Source organism: Balaenoptera acutorostrata, chromosome 9, assembly GCF_949987535.1.
Source record: "Balaenoptera acutorostrata chromosome 9, mBalAcu1.1, whole genome shotgun sequence".
Taxonomy (NCBI): domain Eukaryota; kingdom Metazoa; phylum Chordata; class Mammalia; order Artiodactyla; family Balaenopteridae; genus Balaenoptera; species Balaenoptera acutorostrata.
The window spans coordinates 54,039,317-54,055,017 of record NC_080072.1 but is presented as its reverse complement, the minus strand read 5'-3'; the positions used below and the strand labels follow the sequence as shown (position 1 = coordinate 54,055,017).

The 15,701-nt window shown below is 34.0% G+C and overlaps 1 protein-coding gene across 1 annotated transcript in view; it reads left to right on the top strand.

Moving 5' to 3' along the window:
• PGM2L1 (phosphoglucomutase 2 like 1) overlaps nt 1-15,701 on the top strand; it is a 73,931-nt gene that overhangs the window by 25,468 nt on the left and 32,762 nt on the right. Inside the window, exon 2 of the mRNA XM_007173728.2 lies at nt 14,099-14,266. Within this exon, the coding sequence (XP_007173790.2) occupies nt 14,099-14,266 (168 nt within the window). The remainder of the gene's footprint in view (nt 1-14,098; nt 14,267-15,701) is intronic.

The following is a 15,701-nucleotide window of genomic DNA, read 5'->3' as shown; positions in this document are numbered from 1 at the left end:
AAACAACATTTGAAGAGACAACAGCTGTGAAATTTCCTAAACTGGTGAATGACATCAATCCACAGGTAAAAGAGTTTGGGGTTAATTTGTACTTTCTAAACTTTTCTCCCTGATTATATCATCCTTCCATATAAGGAAATAAAGGAATAAAAAGTTTAATGACCATTAATAAAAAACAGTCTGTTTCCTTTTAGTTTTATTTTTCTGTGCATTTGTATGTATCCATTTTATAAATTTGAAATCATATTGCACATATGGTATATATACTTTCCCCCTTAATATATCAAGAATTTTTTCCCATATCATAGAATTCTAAAGTTATTTTTAATATACTATTCTAGTGCACTATTACATCATACTTTTTATTTAACTGGTTTTCTATTGGATATGTAGTTTGCTTATATATATTTTTTACTATTACAGACATAATACAATAACAAATTTTATATCTTCATGACTAAATTTTAACATGCATCTATGATTATTTCCTTGGAATAAGTTTCTAAAAGTAGAATTGCTGGATCAAAGGCTATTAATATTTAAGTTATTTATAACATTGGCAAATTGTCATCTGAGATATTGTCTCAGTTTATACTCCCTCTATGATAGATTGTATTTTTCAAAGATGGCTGTACCCATATATATGATATATATACATATATATTATATCGCTATATATCATTTTTTGGTATCATATGCATTTATCTTTTTGGTATCATATATACATATCCCATCTCACGTGCTATAACTTTGACGCACCTCAGTTGAAAGGTAGGATCTATATCTCCTCCCCTGACACCTGGGTAGACCTTTGTAACTGTCTCCAGAAATGCAGTACAGTGGAAGTGAAGCTTCTTGACTTCCAAGGCTAGTTCATAAAAGGTAATGTGGTTTCCACCTGGCTCTCTTGCTCTTGAGATACTTGCCCTTGGAACCATGTCACAGATAGTGTCCACTATAAGTATTCCTGTTGACAGCCCCAGCTAGCCCCATCCTGGCTGTGCCCTTTCTGAATTCATGACCCACAGAAACTGTGAGAGATAAATGATTATTGATTTAAGCCGCTAAGTTTGGAGTGGTTTGTTACCCCTGCCATAGTAATTTATATACCCTCCATTTCCAGCACTGGGCTTATAATTTTGAAAACTCTTAATAAAGTTTCTAAGTGAAAAATGGTAATTTTTATTTCCTTGGTTACTAGGAAGAGGCTATTGGGTAGGGAAGTTAATAGTTGGCATGCTGGCTATAGATATCATTTCAAATTTAATAAATAAGTCTAATGCTGAACTCACTATCACTCTACCCTCAACTTGTTCCTCACCCTCTACCCTCCAATTTCTACTCATTTTTCACTTCAGATATTACTTCCTCCAGTTAGGTTTCCCTGACTCTGCTCTCTATCTTTCAATCCATTCTGGGTTAGAGACTTATCTTGTGTGCTCCTAGAGAACCCTATTACTTACTCCTATTTTAATATTTTTTATATTCAATGTGGTAATTACCCTTTTACTTATCTTTATGCCTCAGTAGATCTTGAGCTTTGTGAGAGCAAAGACAGTGTCTTCTTCCCTATAGTGTTTCCTGTGCCTAGCGCATAGTGTGTGCTTAATAAGTAGATATTTTTTATTAATTCAACAAATATTTGTTGAGTGCCTACTGGGTGCCAGGTTCTGTTCTCGGTACTGAAGATATGGTAATAATTAAAGTAATATTTTTGAGTGATCACGTGAAGTATATATTTGTGATTTAATTTAGCCTCAAAGAAAAACATGAAATTATTTTTCCAAAGGCCTTTATCTTAAAAAATATATCCACTTAATTAGAAAATTCATTTCAATTGGGGGTTCTTATGTTTGATTGCATGATAACTTAAACCTGTTCTAATATTTTCTTTCCCTAATATTTATGTTTCCTGAACGAACATGGCTATTTTGTCACTATTAATGACTCATAGTCAACACATCTTCTGTGTACAAAGTACAGGTTAGGTACTGTGGTGAATACAAAGTTGTTTAAAATATGGTCACTACTATCAACTGAAGGTACCCCCACCCCCATTATGTAATTGATTACTCTTTTTAGGGAAATGCCCACTATCATCTGTTAACTTTTTTCCTAATACTTATTTTTGAGTGACATTGCACTTAGAGTTATAGGAAAACTATAGAACAGCAAAAATGTATAGTTATTTCCCTCAAAATATTTGCCAAATAAGGACTTTGATGAATGTTGCTTTAATGTATGAATGGCAAGAAGAATGCTTGGATAGGTAGGAGAAGGAGGAATGATAGGGAATGGAATTCAGTGTTTTGAAGAAGTATTATAATTGGGCGTCAAGAAGGCTCAACCTTATTTCCCATTGGGACACAAACACCACTTACTGTATTAGGGTACAGTCTAAGCTGTTATACCAAAGGCTATAAAATGTAATGGCTTAAAGCAGAGAGAAGATAATTTCTCTCATAACACTCAGAGATCAGTGGCAGTCCAGGGTTGGTATGGGGTACCTGTGCCATCCTCAAAATGTGACTTCCACTATTGATCCAAGATGTCTTCAGCCCGTGGGAAGAGGAATAAGACTCAGGAGAGTGTACACTTAATCCTTTTCAGGGAAAGACCTGAAAGTGGAACATGTCATTCCCATTTTCATTCCATTGGCCAGAACTTAGTCACATGGTCACACCTAGCTATAAGGTAGACTGAAGTATAGCCCTTAGCTGGGCTGCCATGTATGTACCCAACTGTATGATTAAAGGAGAGAGAAATATTGGGAGACATCTAGCAGTTGGGTGCTATTACCAATCTGGGGTCCTCAGATGCCTGACTTATTATCAAACTTTTAAAACACCTTAGGAAACTTATGTATGTGTCTGTTTATAATCCAGTTAAAATTCTAAGTTTTTTTGCTTTTGATTGGAATTAGGAGTGTGTATGGTAGTACTCAAGATATACTCAGTTCTTAGCAATTGGCAATTGTCCTTGATTGAAAAAAATTTAATAAATTGATGTATTTTATTGGACAAAACAAAGTTCCAAGTATGAACTTCATTGGAGAAAAAGTTAAATAGAGAGCGACAAGGAGTTTGAACTGTTGACTAGATTCCAAAATGAGTCTAACAATCAAAATGTTAGGGTTTGAAGAGATCTTTTCTTTCTTCTTCTTTTTCTTCTTTTTTTAAAAAAATGCACATAGAAAAGCTATATACTAGAATGAGATCTTTTCAGATTAAATTCCAACCCCTATATTGTACTGATGAGCCTCAGAGAGAAGTGACCTGTCCAAGGGCTCATAGTTTATTTGATAGAAGAGACTGAGTAAAGAACTCAAGTCTTCTGCGTCTTAGTCTCTTAAAGAAACTAACAACATTACGGAAAGAGTAAGCCCAACCAGGATACTGCATAAGCCCTGAAGATACAAACATAGAAAGTGAAGTGATTTCTTTCAATCTACCATTAAAAAAAAAGTTTTGAGGAGTATGCAAGTATTCCTCTCTGAATACTAATTTTATTAAACAGGTCAGGTTAACTGTGGTAACAAATACTCCAAAATTTGTTGGAGTATTTGTGAGGTAGGAGGTAGAGGGGAATTTTGCTCTGTGAATCATCTGTTCCATCTTGATGCTACATACTCCTGGAAGTCCTTGGAGCCCTCTCTCTTTCGTGGGTAGATGGGGAAATAGAGGATTGCGGGGATAAGGGAGTGTTTAATGGGCTAGACCTGGAATGCCACACATCTCTTCTACTCAGATCCATTGACCAGAACTCCGTCGCATGATCTCAACTAGCTCTAAGGGAGGCTGGAAAATATATTCTAGTTGTGTGCCCAGGAAGAAGAGTGGAACATGGTAGACTAAGTAGACTGTGCTTTGTTAGAAAAAAATCTGTAAGTTAAAAAAAAGACTTTATGTAATCTTAAGTTTTAAAATAAAATGATTAATGTTTTTATATTTCATACTAATATTGGCATAATCAATATTATACTTAAATGATAATGTATTTTATTATTTATTTATTTATTTATTTATTTGAATTTTTGAATTTTATTTTATTTATTTTTTTATACAGCAGGTTTTTATTAGTCATCCATTTTATACACATCAGTGTATACATGTCAATTCAAATCTCCCAATTCATCACACCATCACCCCCACCCCACCGCTTTCCCCGCTTGGTGTCCATGTGTTTGTTCTCTACATCTGTGTCTCAATTTCTGCCCTACAAATTGGTTCATCTGTACCATTTTTCTAGGTTCCATATACATGCGCTAACATACGATATTTGTTTTTCTCTTTCTGACTTACTTCACTCTGTATGACAGTCTCTAGATTCATCCACGTCTCTACAAATGACTCAATTTCGTTTCTTTTTATGGCTGAGTAATATTCCATTGTATGTATGTACCACATCTTCTTTATCCATTTGTTTGTCGATGGGCATTTATGTTACTTCCATGACCTGGCTATTGTAAATAGTGCTGCAATGAACATTGGGGTGCATGTGTCTTTTTGAATTATGGTTTTCTCTGGGTATATGCCCAGCAGTGGGATTGCTTGGTCATATGGTATTCTATTTTTAGTTTTCTAAGGAACCTCCATACTGTTCTCCGTAGTAGCTGTATCAATTTACATTCCTACCAACAGTACAGGAGAGTTCCCTTTTCTCCACACCCTCTCCAGCATTTGTTGTTTGTAGATTTTCTGATGATGCCCATTCTACCTGGTGTGAGGTGATACCTCATTGTAGTTTTGATTTGCATTTCTCTAAAAATTACTGTAGTGATGTTGAGCAGCTTTTCATATGCTTCTTGGCCACCTGTATGTCTTCTTTGCAGAAATGTCTATTTAGGTCTTCTGCCCATTTTTGGATTGGGTTGTTTGTTTTTTTAATATTGAGCTGCATGAGATCTTTTCTTTCTTCTTCTTCTTTTCTAAAAAAAATGCACATAGAAAAGCTATATACTAGAATGAGATCTTTTCAGATTAAATTCCAACCCAAATTTATATATTTTGGAGATTAATCCTTTGTCCGCTGATTCGTTTGCAAATATTTTCTCCCATTCTGAGGGTTGTCTTTTCGTCTTGTTTGTAGTTTCCTTTGCTGTGCAAAAGCTTTTAAGTTTCATTAGGTCCCATTTGTTTATTTTTGTTTTTATTTCCATTACTCTAGGAGGTGGATCAAAAAAGATCTTGCTGTGATTTATGTCAAAGAGTGTTCTGCCTATGTTTTCCTATAAGAGTTTTATAGTGTGTCCGGTGTTAACATTTAGGTCTCGAATCCATTTTGAGTTTATTTTTGTGTATGGTGTTAGGGAGTGTTCTAATTTCATTCTTTTACGTGTAGCTGTCCAGTTTTCCCAGCACCACTTATTGAACAGACTGGCTTTTCTCCACTGTATATCCTTGCCTCCTTTGTCATAGATTAGTTGACCATAGGTGCGTGGGTTTATCTCTGGGCTTTCTATCTTGTTCCATTGATCTGTGTTTCTGTTTTTGTGCCAGTACCATATTGTCTTCATGACTGTAGCTTTGTAGTATAGGCTGAAGTCAGGGAGTCTGATTCCTCCAGCTCTGCTTTTTTCCCTCAAGACTGCTTTGGCTATTCGGGGTCTTTTGTGTCTCCATACAAAATTTTAAGATTTTTTGTTCTAGTTCTGTAAAAAATGCCATTGGTAATTTGATAGGGATTGCATTGAATCTGTAGATTGCTTTGGGTAGTATAGTCATTTTCACAATGTTGATTCTTCCAATCCAAGAACATGGTATATCTCTCCATCTGTTGGTATCAATTTTAATTTCCTTCATCAGTGTCTTATAGTTTTCTGCATACAGGTCTTTTGTCTCCCTAAGTGGGTTTATTCCTAGGTATTTTATTCTTTTTCTTGCAATGGTAAATGGGAGTGTTTCCTTAATTTCTCTTTCAGATTTTTCATCATTAGTGTATAGGAATGCAAGAGATTTCTGTGCATTAATTTTGTATCCTGCAAAATTTTACCAAATTCATTGATTAGCTCTGGTAGTTTTCTGCTGGCATGTTTAGTATTCTCTATGTATAGTATCATGTCATCTGCAAACAGTGACAGTTTTACTTCTTCTTTTCCAATTTGTATTCCTTTTATTTCTTTTTCTTCTCTGATTGCCATGGCTAGGACTTCCAAAACTATGTTGAATAATAGTGGTGAGAGTGGACATCCTTGTCTTGTTCCTGATCTTAGAGGAAATGCTTTCAGTTTTTCACCATTGAGAATGATGTTTGCTGTGGGTTTGTTGTATATGGTCTTTATTATGTTGAGGTAGGTTCCCTCTATGCCCACTTTCTGGAGAGTTTTTATCATAAACGGGTGTTGAATTTTGTCAAAAGCTTTTTCTGCATCTATTGAGATGATCATATGGTTTTTATTCTTCAGTTTGTTAATATGGTGTATCACACTGATTGATTTGCGTATATTGAAGAATCCTTGCATCCCTGGTATAAATCCCACTTGATCATGGTGTATGATCCTTTTAACGTGTTGTTGGATTCTGTTTGCTAGTATTTTGTTGAGGATTTTTGCATTTATATTCATCAGTGATATTGTTCTGTAATTTTCTTTTTTTGTAGTATCTTTGTCTGGTTTTGGTATCAGGGTGATGGTGGGCTCATAGAATGAGTTTGGGAGTGTTCCTTCCTCTGCAATTTTTTGGAAGAGTTTGAGAAGGATGGGTGTTAGCTCTTCTCTAAATGTTTGATAGAATTCACCTGTGAAGCCATCTGGTCCTGGACTTTTGTTTGTTGGAAGATTTTTAGTCACAGTTTCAATTTCATTACTTGTGATTGGTCTGTTCATATTTTCTATTTCTTCCTGGTTCAGTCTTGGAAGGTTATACCTTTCTAAGAATTTGTCCATTTCTTCCAGGTTGTCCATTTTATTGGCATAGGGTTGCTTGTAGTAGTCTCTTAGGATGCTTTGTATTTCTGTGGTGTCTGTGGTAACGTCTCCTTTCTCATTTCTAATTTTATTGATTTGAGTCCTCTCCCTCTTTTTCTTGATGAGTCTGGCTAATGGTTTATCAATTTTGTTTATCTTCTCAAAGAACCAGCTTTTAGTTTTATTGATCTTTGCTATTGTTTTCTTTGTTTCTATTTCATTTATTTCTGCTCTGATCTTTATGATTTCTTTCCTTCTGCTAACTTTGGGTTTTGTTTGTTCTTCTTTTTCTAGCTCCTTTAGGTGTAAGGTTAGATTGTTTATTTGAGATTTTTCTTGTTTCTTGAGGTAGGCTTGTATAGCTATAAACTTCCCTCTTAGAACTGCTTTCGCTGCATCCCATAGGTTTTGGATCGTCGTGTTTTCATTGTCATTTGTCTCTAGGTATTTTTTAATTTCCTCTTTGATTTCTTCAGTGATCTCTTGGTTATTTAGTAACGTATTGTTTAGCCTCCATGTGTTTGTGTTTTTTACGTTTTTTTCCCTGTAACTGATTTCTAATCTCATAGTGTTGTGGTCAGAAAAGATGCTTGATATGATTTCAATGTTCTTAAATTTACTGAGGCTTGATTTGTGACCCAAGATGTGATCTATCCTGGAGAATGTTCTGTGCGCACTTGAGAAGAAAGTGTAATTTGTTTTTGGATGGAATGTCCTATAAATATCAATTAAGTCTATCTGGTCTATTGTGTCATTTAAAGCTTCTGTTTCCTTATTAATTTTCTGTTTGGATGATCTGTCCATTGGTGTAAGTGAGGTGTTAAAGTCCCTCACTACTATTGTGTTACTGTTGATTTCCTCTTTTATAGCAGTTAGCAGTTGCCTTATGTATTGAGGTGCTCCTATGTTGGGTGCATATATATTTATAATTATTATATCTTCTTCTTGGATTGATCCCTTGATCATTATGTAGTGTCCTCCCATGTCTCTTGTAACATTCTTTATTTTAAAGTCTATTTTATCTGATATGAGTATTGCTACTCCAGCTTTCTTTTGATTTCCATTTGCATGGAATATCTTTTTCCATCCCCTCACTTTCAGTCTGTATGTGTCCCTAGGTCTGAAATGGGTCTCTTGTAGACAGCATATATATGGGTCTTGTTTTTGTATCCATTCAGCGAGCCTGTGTCTTTTGGTTGGAACATTTAATCCATTCACATTTAAGGTAATTATTGATATGTATGTTCCTATGACCATTTTCTTAATTGTTTTGGGTTTGTTTTTGTAGGTCCTTTTCTTGTCTTGTGTTTCCCACTTAGAGAAGTTCCTTTAGCATTTGTTGTAGAGCTGGTTTGGTGGTGCTGAATTCTCTTAGCTTTTGCTTGTCTGTAAAGCTTTTGATTTCTCCATTGAATCTGAATGAGATCCTTGCCGGGTAGAGTAATCTTGGTTGTACGTTCTTCCCTTTCATCACCTTAAGTATATCCTGCCACTCCCTTCTGGCTTGTAGAGTTACTGCTGCGAAATCAGCTGTTAACCTTATGGGAGTTCCCTTGTATGTTATTTGTCGTTTTTCCCTTGCTGCTTTCAATAATTTTTCTTTGTGTTTAATTTTTTCCAGTTTGATTACTATGTGTCTCGGCGTGTTTCTCCTTGGGTTTATCCTGTATGGGACTCTCTGTGCTTCCTGGACTTGGGTGGCTATTTCCTTTCCCATGTTAGGGAAGTTTTCGACTATAATCTCTTCAAATATTTTCTCGGGTCCTTTCTCTCTCTCTTCTTCTGGGACCCCTATAATGCGAATGTTGTTGCGTTTAATGTTGTCCCAGAAGTCTCTTAGGCTGTCTTCATTTCTTTTCATTCTTTTTCTTTATTCTGTTCTGCAGCAGTGAATTCCACCATTCTGTCTTCCAGGTCACTTATGCGTTCTTCTGCCTCAGTTATTCTGCTATTGATTCCTTCTAGTGTAGTTTTCATTTCAGTTATTGTATTGTTCATCTCTGTTTGTTTGTTCTTTAATTCTTCTAGGTCTTTGTTAAACATTTCTTGCATATTCTCGATCTTTGCCTCCATTCTTTTTCCACAGTCCTGGATCATCTTCACTATCATTATTCTGAATTCTTTTTCTAGAAGGTTGCCTATCTCCACATCATTTAGTTGTTTTTCTGGGGTTTTATCTTGTTCCTTCATCTGGTACATAGCCCTCTGCCTTTTCATCTTGTCTGTCTTTCTGTGAATGTGGTTTTTGTTCCACAGGCTGCAGGATTGTAGTTCTTCTTGCTTCTGCTGTCTGCCCTCAATGTATTTTATTTTAAAGCTTATTTTCTACTTTTGGAGTAGTTAGCATCTTTATTTCCTGGATATGATTTTTATATTCACTCAGTGATTATTATTCAAATTTTATTAAACCAATTATTATTAAGTAAATCTCACTTTATATGACAAGTATAATCATTCAAGTGTTTTATCTAAGCCAATTTACCATATGCTAATTTCTACAATTTTTTTTTAAGTTGGAGAAATTAAATTTAGAATTACACCAAAATCCTTTTAAAGGGAAAAAAATTGTTGGTTTAAAAAGAGTGTATTTTGGACTCAGGAAGCATCTGGTTTGGAAAACATGTTCTGCTTCAGGACTCTAGACTTGGATCTCCAAGCTGGCTGACCCTCAGAAGTAAATGTCAGTTGCATTTACCCTTCAGATTTTCAGATTGCAGTTTCCTATTTTAACTTCTGTCTAGAAATAAACTTAAATTTTTTTCTCTGTAGTTAATATAAAACTGATATTTATTGTTTAGACATCCATCTCTGTCAGAAGCATTTAAAAGTGTTACAGATTTGTAATTTTAGGTATATTTGAGTTACTAAAAAATCAATTTTATATGTTGTCTCCTCTTTGGATGTTTAACAATATTAAGATTTGGAATTGTTAATATATGTTCTTTTAGATCTGTTCTCATCTTCTAAACAATGAGATTCATATTTTAGATTGCTTTTAAGCTGTTAGGTTTAGTAGTAGAATATTAATAGAGATTCAAACTGTATAAGAATTATAAAAATACTAGGTTTATAAAAGTAGTAGGAAAGAAGATTTACAGGTGAATTCCTCCTTGGCAAACTTGATTTGTTTTATTTAATGACGATTACATACTTTTTTATATACTTTTATACACATTTATATTTGTTATGCATAAATAATACAGAAGCCCCCTAATTATTAACAGAATAGGTTCAGAAAAGCTTGGGTGAGTCCAAAATGAGCCTTCATAAGTAAACGCTAATACTTTCATTTCATGGCAGGCAGAGTTGGTGTGATTTTGGGCTGATGTGAGCTTTCTTCACAGTTATGAAAGTCTATAAGAATTTAAGTTTTTTAGAAGAGGCACTTCTATATACTTAAAGTGTTGCCTTTTTTGTAAATCAGTTCTTTCATGTTTTCTTTGAATTTGGGTCTTATGGACCTACAATATGGAAAACAAAAACAAAAAAACTCCACACAGTATTACGTAAGAAGACACTTTCTTGTCTTCATTTCAGCCATATAAAGTTGCAGCAATCCATATGATTAGAACCAAAGGAAAATTTTTGGTATACGGGTAAAATTTGAAAATAATGCATGGCTTTAATTCTGTATTCTTTAGCTTACTGATTCATACCAAACAACCAGCTTCATTTCTGATGAAGTATAGAACATGCTAGTAGTTGCTAAAATGTCTTTGGATTTTCTTAAGGGTTACTTTTTTAGGGTACTAAAATTATTAGGATTCTAAAATATGCTAGTTAAGAGCAAATTTAGTTCAGATTGGATACCTTTACTTTCTAAATAATTAATTTTAATTTTATATAGTAGGTCAATAAGTACATTTCTAAAAAGTATGTAAATCAACTTTCCTACTGACTTACATTTTAATTTTAGAGGTGCTTTTTTTTTTTTTTAACAGTTGAACAATTTTCTTCTTTTTTTGCTGATAAGGCTTCTCCTACTCTCAAGTAATGAGTGAATTGTAAATAAGCGTGCACATTTAGAAAGAAAACAATAATTTGTATTTGAGAAAGCGCTAATATATGTTTTATAGATTCGGATCTTCTTAACAGCTTTCTGTGGGTAGGAAAAAGAGAGTAGTTTGTGAGGTAAAAAGTATTCATGTAGATACACAAGTAGTAGTTTTTCTCAGCCACCATGGATAGCTATATAATTTTTACCATAAAATAAGTAATACATACATAAAATAGCCCATCAGAACCAAGACTGTACAATAAAAATAATCCTTTCTACCTCAGCATTTGCCCCTGATTTTCCCATCATAGATAATCACTATTTGTAGTGTCTTATATTTGCATGGAGTATTTCTAGAATTATACATAAGTATACATATACATCTTTTTATACAAATTTAAACACCTTATATACTCTTCTGCTTTGCCTTCCTTTTCATGTAATATATCTTAGTTCCTTGTAGAAATAGTATTTTTAAAATAATTTTGTAATTCTTGAGAATCTTCATATTTTATAGTTTTTAAAAATCATGGTTATTTGAAGATTTTAACAACAAAATACAAATGTAATTTCATCATCCAAATGGAAAATATATGATAATTATGGCTACATAGGTAGACTTTTAATTACATTTTTTTTTTTTATTTTTAAAAAAATTTTTTTTTTCTTTTAATTAATTAATTAATTATTTTATTTTTGGCTGTGTTGGGTCTTCGTTTCTGTGCGAGGGCTTTTTCGACTTGCGGCATGCGGGGGCCACTCTTCATCGCGGTGCGCGGGCCTCTCACTATCGCGGCCTCTCTTGTTGCGGAGCGCAGGCTCCAGACGCGCAGGCTCAGCAGTTGTGGCTCACGGGCCTAGTTGCTCCGTGGCATGTGGGATCTTCCCAGACCAGGGCTCGAACCCGTGTCCCCTGCATTGGCAGGCAGATTCTCAACCACTGCGCCACCAGGGAAGCCCCTACATTTTTAAATGTTTGTAACATCAACATCTAATTTAATGTCTAGCTATGAAATAGTAGAGAAATCTGACTTTAAAGTAGATTTCAAATAACTGTCACCTCGTCATTTAGCTCTTTTTACCATAAAGATTTGCTTATTTCTAATGCATCATGATTCTTTACCCATTTTTATTTTTCTCCAATTTACAGGCTTTTTCAGAACCAGGAATTAGGTTAGAACTGGTTGTGATGTATAACAGAAAATAGAATTTTTAGGCCCTACTCTAGTAGCTGTGCAATAAATATTAGGAAGTATACTCAGTAACCTAATAGCATTCATGTCTGGTGGATCATTTTTATATTTATACAGCTGTAATAAAAAGGAATATTTTTTGCTTTGTAGCTGGAGTTAAATTATTATTAGAAGTATTATTAACCTGCCCTACATAATTATTTTGTTTATAGTGAGATGGTATAGGCTTTAGAGCCAGACCAACCTGGATTCAAATCCTATCTAGACTTCCAGTATTAGCTCAGTGTTACGAGGCTCCTTCTCTAAACCTTAATCTCTTCATCAATACAATGGTTATAATACTACTACCAGTAAGATACTGCAGTGAATATTCTTGTATGAATGAACCTTGTTCACGTGAAGGTATTACTGTGGACAGAGAAATCTATGGGCCAAAAGGCATATGCAGTTTAAATATTGATAATTGCTGCAAAATCACTCTAAAAAGACTATCCCAATTTCAATGCCACTAACTGTATGACACTGCCTTGTACCCTCTATAGTACTGAAGTTTTTCAGTCTTTTCAATTTTTGTCTTTCTTATAACCTATTTTTAAATGTTAACTCTTTTCAAGTCTCTGACCTCTGTATCAAATCTGGCGATATCTTAGACATTAGAATAATATATAGTACCCCAGATAATCTTATTGTTTAGATTTTTCTCTTAATAGCTATTCATATTTTAATGTAGGCTCTATATTTGTTGGTTTGTGCCATTTATGAAATAGAGACTCCTTGAGTCAAGGCGCTCTCTCAAAAAAAAAAAAAAAAAAAGGCGCTCTCTCTCTCTATATGTGTGTGTGTGTGTATGTGTGTGTGTGTGTGTGTGTGTGTGTATATATATACACATTTTTTTTAACATCTATCTAGTTTAAGCAGATTACAATTTCAATTGATCAAAATTTCCATGGCTTCTCATTACTTTGTGACATGTCCTCTGGTTACTTTAATTTCTACTATCCCCAGAATACCTTTTTGTTTAAATTACATATTAATATGATTTTATTTCTTTACAAGTACAAATATACTCTAATATTTAGCATCTTTCAAGTGCCTTGGTTTATCTTTCTGAATATTCATTGTCATTATGTAGACTGTAGATGTAGACAATCTATGCAGTTAGTATGGACTAAATCCATATTATGTATGGTATGGAAGAGAGAAGTTATGCTTTACCTTATTTTCTTATTATTTGACTCTTTCTCCTAAAAAGAAAATACTGGAAAATTCCATTTAAGTTTTATTCTTATTGTAATTGCATTTCTATTCAAAACTTGCTACTCATTTGTGAAGCTCTGTTTTCAGTTATAGGCACCCTGAGCTTTATGAAAATAAGTTGAAGTATGTGCTAATGAAATACGAACCCTAAAATAAAGATGTTGGCATGTCTTGCTTCACAAGCCAGATTTGGACTGAATTTTCATTCTCACTCTTAACCAAGTCCACATTTAACACTTAAGACCTTTTCATGGTCAACTTTTGCTGTAGATAAATTGAACGGATTTCTGTGACTTTAAAGAGCAGTAAGGCTTATCTGGCCATTTTGAATTACAGATGTTTAGGAATTATTTAATAGGCATGTTTTGATGGCATTTATCTAATAGCTTCCATATTTCTTTTAAAACTTAACATAGACTTTAATTGATATCATTTTTGACTAAGAGGTTTATTTTGGATCCATAGCTCTTGTCAATTTGTTAAAAAAATTCTTGAATATATTATTTTAAAAATATGACAATTAGAGATATGTAAATCACACTCAATAGGGTCTGGCCTCTTTGGGGACTCAATAAATGGCAGGTGTTTTTTTATTATACATACTAATAATAATAAGTAGCACTGTGGAATTTATAGTCAACGTAGAACCTTGTTATGTATGAATAATACTTATTGCTTCCTCAGAAGGGCTTCATATTAGGACTCTACTTGTGATCCTGATTTACTTTTAATACATCTTTTTTATAGAATCCCAAAACAAAAGAGCAAATTGAAAATCTGTTAAGGAATGGGATGAACAAGGAGCTGCGAGATAGACTTTGTTGCCGAATGACTTTTGGGACTGCAGGACTTCGTTCTGCTATGGGGGCAGGATTTTGCTATATTAATGATCTTACAGTAATACAATCAACACAGGTAAGTATTATAAATTATAATATGTGTACTTTTATCACTCTATTTTTTTGCTTTATAAATTAGTTTCTTTTCTTAAAAAAAAAAGAACAAAAACAAAAAAAGCTTTATATCCAGCAAGATACTCTCTTGTAAATAAAAAATGTAGAATAAATTCTGACCTTTGGTCTTGCACAAGACTGATCTTAGAGGTCATTTATGTATCTTTAGAGTCACAGACTGACTTTTTTTTTTTTTCCAGTTAGTGCTTTATTTTTTCATTCTCCGTAGAATACTGATTTTGTAACACTGATTACAGTCTGATACGTACCATTACAACAAAAGTTTCACTTTATGAAAGATCAGCAAAAATACATCAGCAAGAATATAACTAGTGCATTTACTAAAACACATCATAATCATAAAACCAAGTGATCACACACAATAATCTTTACATTTGGCATACCAGCTACATCCTAGGAGAGCCAGTGTGTTTGGCAGGTGATTAATATATGTAATAACGACACTGATCAATCTTAACACTTCTGAAATGTTAATTCTTTATCAGTTAAACCTAAAATAAATCAATAGAGTATTGAAACATAACAAGGATGAAATCCAAAATTTGTTGAACAGAGACAGTAGTAAACAGTAGGAAGAGCACTGAATTGGGATCTAGTACATTTGGATCCTTGTCTTATCTTTGGCCCTGGATGGATGACCTTGGGAAAGTATTCTGGGCTATATGAATCCTTCACTCTTAAAATGAGAGAGTTGGCTGGATGGTTCTCTAAACTCTGTCTAGATTTAGCTTTCCATAATTCTAAAAGCTTTGACACCAATTCATTTTAGTGTTGTAAAGTGAAATGTCTAACAATTGAGTCCAGCTCTGCCACACAAATACAACTTGTTGCTTGTATTCAAGTGTCTTCCTTCTGAGCCCCATGACAGCCCTATCCTCAAATTAACAAACAGTAATGACAGGCTTCAGGAGGTAAACAAGCTTGTCTTCCACCAGATACAAACTCAAGACCCCCAAAGTCATGGTTATTAAGAAAAGCTATAATGGAAGAACTATGGGGAAAACCCCCAACATCCTCTTTGATAAATGGTACAGTAACACCATTCACTAACAGAAGAAGGCAGGTACAGATATTAATTACAATACATAATTAATTTTCAACTGTTATTTGTGAACCTACACAAAAAATATACACACAATTAGAACTGTATCAATATGAACTATAAATTCAAGGTCTAGATGTACACGGGAGCCTCTCTCATGCTGCTAATCTGAAGGAGGCTTATTGTAGTTTCACGTGTTTGTAACTCTACAGGAGGAAGCTGGGATTCTTTTTACTAACGTTGGCTTCTATTCCGTTATCTGAAAAGTCCACCTCTCTCACATAATCACAGAAATTAAAGATGTCCAAGCCCCCCTTTAGGGCATTTCCTCCAT